The 6,616-nt window shown below is 48.2% G+C and overlaps 1 protein-coding gene across 2 annotated transcripts; it reads right to left on the bottom strand.

Annotated features, from left to right (window-relative positions):
- Positions 1–709: 709 nt before the first annotated feature.
- Positions 710–5,467, bottom strand: S1pr1 (sphingosine-1-phosphate receptor 1). 2 transcript variants are annotated; one of them, XM_048456667.3, is made up of 2 exons: positions 5,014–5,467; positions 710–3,362 (listed from the first exon to the last, which is right to left on the bottom strand). In XM_048456667.3, the coding sequence occupies exon 2, from the start codon at positions 3,190–3,192 to the stop codon at positions 2,044–2,046; it is 1,149 nt and encodes a 382-aa protein (XP_048312624.1). In that variant the 5' UTR covers positions 3,193–3,362; positions 5,014–5,467; the 3' UTR covers positions 710–2,043. The 2 variants fall into 2 exon arrangements, with proteins under 2 accessions (XP_048312624.1, XP_048312625.1); XM_048456668.3 differs by lacking the exon at positions 5,014–5,467 and adding an exon at positions 3,967–4,124.
- Positions 5,468–6,616: the final 1,149 nt, after the last annotated feature.

The raw sequence follows: 6,616 nt of genomic DNA, 5'->3' as shown, positions 1-6,616 counted from the left end.
CTTATAAGAACCCAAGACGGTGTCCTTGAACATGGGATGACTTAGAGACTGGATAGGTAGCTCAGCTGGTAGAATGCTTGCCTAGCATATGTAAGGACCTGGGTTCAATCCTCAGCCCAGCATAAACCTGGGCCCAGCACTGAGGAAGAGGCAGAAGCAGAAGGGCTAAAAGTTGACATTCATCTTCAGAGTGAGCACAAGGCAAGCCTGGAACCCAGTAGACCTTGACTTAAGAGCAGACACACCAAAAAAGTACAAAGCACTGAGCGACTTAATAGTATCTCCTGCTCACCGTGTTTTCTCTCCCCCAGCACTTTGTGAAAAGACCAAGAATGCATGCATCTGTGGTTGGGTTTGAAAAAGATTTAAGAATTCACTGTCGTATTTTAGAAGGCTATATTTTAGGGTGGAATTATCACACTTAGTTTTGTTTACCTCCAAATAGTTGCATTTATTTGCTGTGGTCTTTAGAAGGCTGATGGTTTTTCTCTTTCTCTCTACATGTCTTTAATGCTAGTTGATTGAAGTTTCTCTTCCTGAAAAAGCTACAGTGGTTTCAAAACAAACCACAGTTTTCCATACCCTAGCTTATCAAGGCAAAAGCTTTTAAAGAGTACTGCAAATTTACTCTTAACTCTAATTTCAAAGGGCCACATAATCGACAGACATCTCAGTGAGGGATTTCTAAAAAGTTCTCTTCACAAAAGAATCTTTAAAAAAATCAGTTTATTAATGTTTAAAAGTTGATAAAGCTATGTGCAAAATGATCCACAAAAGTCAGAAACCTATTAAATACTATTTTTTTTAAAAAAAGACATTTCTTGGTTTAATTGCACTGAACACCATGCTAAAGAGACAGCAATATATTTTTATTCTCTGCAACATTTACACCTCATCATCTCTATCTATTAACAGCTGAAATGAAGAACTCCTGATGCTCCCTGTCAGTTAAAGTAATGCTTTTTCTGATACAAGAGGGTGGTACTTTCTTCGGAACTACACATTCAGTGGTGTTAACACAGGTTAGGAAGAAACTCAACAAGATGACCTCAAAGAAACAAGTACATTCAAAAATCACAAATTGTATTTTAAACGTGTTTAAATCCATTGTTTAAAATGGATCACACAACACTCTGAAGTAATCAATAAAAGTGCCAAAGACATCGTATTTGTTAGAGAAGGACAAAAAGAAATCATTCTTGGTTTGCAAAAGTCACCACCACACTTTACTTCACCCTGTGGGTTTTCTCCTGTTTCATCTCAGGTCTGGGATGATATCATTCAAATAAAATAGACTTCGTTATTCCCATTAAAAACACATGTTCACTGTGGTTGTAATGGGAATAAGGAATAAGGAATGCATGAGGAATAAGGAACACATTTTCACTTTGAACATGGCCTACCAAATCCCCAACAACTTAACATACCTTACATGGAAACTTTGGCCTCAGCAAGTAGCCTTTCCTATGAATAGCTGTCCAGTTTCAGACAATCAAGAAAGAGCCCTGTACAACCCCCTACTGACGAACAACGTCAGACAGTTAAGATGTAAAGTAAAAGAATATGGAGAAGGGGCAGGAAGGAGAGAGGGGAGGGGGAGGGAGAGTGCGAGGTGCGCACCCCCTACCAAGCTAACGGGTACATCCCCACTTTACCGTTACAGTGAAAGATCACATCTCAAAACACCAGGGATACTTTCTCATGGGACTTTAGTCTTTGAGAAGGGGTCAGATGAGCCCTTTAGGAGCTTGACAATGCTAGACCTTTGGCTCAGTGCAAAATCAAAGCTCCAGGGGATGGGGGGGGCAGGAAACCCACTGCAGGCCAGACCTTATCTCCACCCTTTCCAGTGCTTTGTTCACAAGAACGACCTACCCGACATCATGGCATTGCCAGTCCACACATTCTCCCTTCCCTCCCTCTCTTAAGCTCCCAGGAGCTCCTTCCTCACAGCAATGGAGAATGAGAGACATTTTTTTTTTAAATTCTGGGGGGATGAGTGACCAAGTCAGAATGGTTCCCCAGTATCAACAGCTTCCATTTTTAAGAGGAAGAGTTGACGTTTCCAGAAGACATAATGGTCTCTGGGTTGTCCCCATCGTCCTTCTGTGGGTGGGAGGAGTTGTCTGATTTGCTGCGGCTAAATTCCATGCCTGGGATGATGGGCCGCTTGAATTTGCCAGTGGAGTCTCCACTGGGACACTTGCAACAGGATACGATCCGGATGAAGGCCCTGCGCATCTCCTTGTTGGTCAGAGTGTAAATGATGGGATTGGTACCTGAGTTCAGCACAGCCAAAACCAGGAAGTACTCTGCTTTGAACAGGATGCTGCAGGTCTTCGCCTTGCAGCCTACATCCAGCAATAGTAGGATGAAGAGAGGGGCCCAGCAGGCGATGAAGACACTCAGGACAATGATCACCGTCTTCAGCAAGGCCAGCGACTTCTCAGAACTGCGGCTGGCCTTGGAAATGTTCTTCCGGAAGGTCAGGCGCCGGCTTCGAGTCCTGACCAAGGAGTAGATCCTGCAGTAGAGTATGACGATGGAGAGCAGGAGCAGGGTGAAGACGGTGGTGCAGAAAAGGATATAGTGCTTGTGGTAGAGCGGGAGCACGGTGGAGCAGCTGGACAGCGAGTTGATGCAGTTCCAGCCCATGATGGGCAGGCCCCCCAGAATCAGGGAGATGACCCAGCAGGCGCTGATCAGCAGGAACGAGCGCGAGCTGTTGCTCCCGTTGTGCAGCTTCATCTTCAGCATGGTGATGTAGCGCTCTATGGCGATGGCAAGGAGGCTGAACACCGAGGCTGACAGAGCCACAAACATACTCCCTTCCCGCAGAAACCACTGGGCGGGGGTGAGCTTGTAGGTGGTGGCCCCAGACAACAGCAGGTTAGCTGCATACGCCACTCCTGCTAACAGGTCCGAGAGGGCCAGGTTGCCGATGAAATAGTACATGGGCCGATGGAACTTCTTGGTTTTCCAGATAGTTAGCAAGACAAATATATTCTCTAGGATGATGAAGCAGCAGATGAGAATGAAGACCACTGAAGTCAGTTTAATGCCATGGTCCTTCTCCAACCCGACGTTCAACTTGCCTGTGTAGTTATAATGCCGGACTATGATATCATAGTTGCCATAGTCAGAAACTGAGCTACGAAGGGCCTTAACCACAGGGACGCTGGTGGACACCATAGCCGCAGTGTGTCCCCCAAGAACCCGGGGTAGTACTTCTCCAGACGAACGCTAGAGGGAGAGGTTGAGCGGTTCTTCAGTTACCGCAGGGCCCGGTCAGTGAGCAATCCAACGTTTTTTTGTGTGTGTGTTGCTTTTCCGTGTCTGGAGAGAGCCTCCGAAACAGCAGCCTTAAACGAGTTACAAAGAAAAGAGAATCAGGAAAAAGGCCCAGCACACTAGCATAATTTATTCTGGCCAAGGCTCTGCTCCAGTTGGTTGTTGATTTGTTTTAAGAAAACTTGGCCAGAACACAGGCAGGACTTTTTTTTTTTTTTAACTCAAATTATCATTTCTAGTAACAAAACAAAAATAAACAAACGAGAGACAGAGAGAGATGATGTTAGAAAGAGAGGGAGAAAGCAAACAAATTACCCAGAATGAAAACTCTGACTAGAGGACAACCTTCTCTCAGCTCACTAAAGCCACCAAAATGGGAATGGGAAACAGCTCCCCGTTCTAATTTTCAAGCCTTCACCGTTTCCCCTGGCATGGCCACCGCAGGCTTCCAGCCCTGAGATTTCTCTAAGTGCCACCAGCTCAGCCACTTGCTTCACCACCAGTCCAGGGGCCTCTTCTCACAGCTGGGGAGCTGCCAATTCTGTGCGTAGTGTAGATACGTACACCCCTGACCCTCCACCACACACACACACACACATACAGACACACACACACACTCACACACACAGACACACACACACAGAACTCCTAGAGATCAGCCCAACTCCTAGTTACCATGCAAGAAAGTAGATTTGCAGGAGGTTCGTTTGACAACGTAAGTCATTTTCTGGGCTCTATTAATAACTCCTCGGAGCAGGTGTGCTGAGGGTCGGGTCGGAGGGCGCAGTGAGGTGTGGGCCGCCAGGCCTTGCAGTAAACAGGAAAGCTTGGCGCCTCCGCCAAGCAACTGCCTAGTCTTTCTTCTTCTTAATTTTTTTTTTGCTTCCCTCCTCCCTACCCAAGTCCCCCCCCCGCGCCCCGACACACACACAAGTAAACTTATTAAGCTTAAAGATATTCATCTAGAGCCCCTCCTACGAGATGGCAGCAAATCCCAGAGGTTTCTACTTGAACCGATTGCCTCTTTCGACTTCAGCCAATGCACGCATGCACAGAGTAGTTCCCGTGCTAGTAATAACGGAGCATGCCACTTTCTTCTAGCGTTAGGCTAGAAACTTTCCAGAAACACACACTGCTACATTTTCATGGGCAGTTTTAGTCAGTGTTCTCGATCCCCGTCCTCGGCCCACACCCTCGACATTGCCCCCTCCCACATAACTAGGAACCCCCCAGAGAAAGAACACAGCACGAAGTATTTTAAAGACTGCCTGGGTAATAGATTAACGTTATAAAATGAAGTTTAAAAAAAAAACTCTAACCATTGATTGAAGTCATTTCTATGACAGAAAAGTTCACGAAACTGCATGTGTCCCCACCCTAACCGTACAGTCCACTCTCGGGCAGGGGAAGTCATTGCGGTGATGCCTGATAATTTTGTCTATAGTATTTCTAAAAATAGGCGTCTCCGCTTTTCTCTGTCCCCGCACCCACCCACCCCCGTCGTTTTTACAATTTGGGGACTGATCCATTTCTGAACTTCATTAACCTCATGCCCCAAGAAGAAGCCAATCAAACTGGGTTCTGTAGTAACCTGGTAATGCACTTTTCTTTTCTTTTTTTTTTCAAAGTTTTTCTTTGTTTCGTTCGGTTTTAAAGCTCAGTTCTTGGCACCTGAGTTCCCCGCGGTCAGCGCTGAAGCCTGAGAGGCTCACAACCCCCTACCTCGCTCAAGCAGGACGAAGCTGCGTCCGCAGGGCTCTGGGTCTGTACCGCGCGATCCGCATCTTGCTGCTGTCCTCGAATGACGGCGACCAACTCACTCGCAAAGTTCTCTGAGCTGGGGTCCCCTCCCTCCGCAGCCGTTCACTCCAATGGCCAGCCTTGGCTGCCGCTGCCCGCACCACTGGCAAAGCGAAGTCTCTGAGCGCCCCGCCGAGGCTGGGTGGCTCCTCTAGGAAGGGACTGGGAGGGGTTAATGCCTCTAACTCCTCCGCCCTCTGCCAATGGCAGGGGCCCCTCTGGGTCCGTGCAGCTGAGAAGCAGCCTTCAAGAAAGATCTGGGGCAGAGTGACTAAAATACAACGAAATGAATAGGAGCCCCTCCGCCCCAACCAGAAGAGAGAGGGGGGAAGAAAAGGGGCGGAGCCTGGCAGCCCCTAAATTCTAATTCACAAATCACGCCTCTTGCCTTCTATCCGCGGTCTTCTGCGCTGGAGAGGACTCAGAAACTAGAGATGGGGCTCCCTTGAAAAACTTTTCTTCGGTAAAATCTTAGAGAGCAGAGGACAAGTCTGCATCTCGTGGAGGACCTTTCTGGTCTCCGGTCCCACAGCCCTGAGGATCCAAGTGGTCTGGAGCTCTAGGGGCCGCTTACATACCCAACCCTAGACCAAGAGAGTCGCCGCCGCACCGCGGGGAGGAGATCCTGGGAAGGGATTGCGAGGGAGGCCGGAGGCGAGCCGCCTGAAGGCACCGAAATGCTTCTGTCCTCCTCCTCCCCCTCTCTACTCTGATCCTAGCGAAGCCTTGAAACTTGCGGTCTGGTGGGCAGAAAGTGGCTTTCCCCGGGCGCACCGTGAAGTGGGCCAAGCTCCGGGCTTGGTGTGCTGGATGGGGGTTCCCCTCGCTCAGCTGAGTGCCAAGCCAGGCAGTGTGTCCCAGATTCTGGGAAGCGCTGGGGCCTTTGAGGAGGTGGGCTGCTAACCCTGACCTCAGAGATTTAACAGTCAGGCAGCTCAGGAATTTCCACAGGGGAAGGGGTTGCCTGGGTTTTCACAGGCCAGCACCTACTGCAGCCTGGCTAAAACTGAGCTCTCTCTCCTTTTTTTCTGTTTGAGAGATAACTAAGAGACCCCCCCCAAATCTACAGAGTCACACCTCACCCACATCTTCTCTCAGTAGATAATGCTTAAGAGATTGAGACTGAGGCCTTGGTTAGGTTTGTTTAGGTAGCAGCCTTGCCCTACAGTTAAAAAGAGGTTCCACCCAAGTCCCCTGGTCGCATTGCCTTCCCACCCACCCAAAGCAGATGTGAACGCAAAACTTCCTCCGCTGTGCAGTTTCAATTGACAGACACACCCTGTACCTGAATGACTCAAAGGAGGCTGAATGAACAAACAACAGACCCCTACCTTCTGAGATTTTTATGAACATGCAAAAAAAAAAAAAAAAAAAAGGTAACTGCTAATTCACATCTGCCTAGGAACTCTCGTAGACAGCCTTGTACCCTGTATACCCACAAACTACAGAACTTGCAAAACAGTATGGAAACCAAGATAACAGCCGTCCAGTCTCCTCCGGAAAAGAATGAGTTTGAGACTTGTTT

Source organism: Myodes glareolus, chromosome 17, assembly GCF_982192425.1.
Source record: "Myodes glareolus chromosome 17, mMyoGla1.1, whole genome shotgun sequence".
In the NCBI taxonomy this organism is placed as follows: domain Eukaryota; kingdom Metazoa; phylum Chordata; class Mammalia; order Rodentia; family Cricetidae; genus Myodes; species Myodes glareolus.
The sequence above is the reverse complement of the archived record's forward strand: the minus strand, read 5'-3'. Positions and strand labels throughout refer to the sequence as shown.

Coding starts and splice junctions, on each gene's coding strand:
- S1pr1 (XM_048456667.3), bottom strand. CDS start 3,192: ATGGTGTCCACCAGCGTCCCTGTGGTTAAGGCCCTTCGTAGCTCAGTT.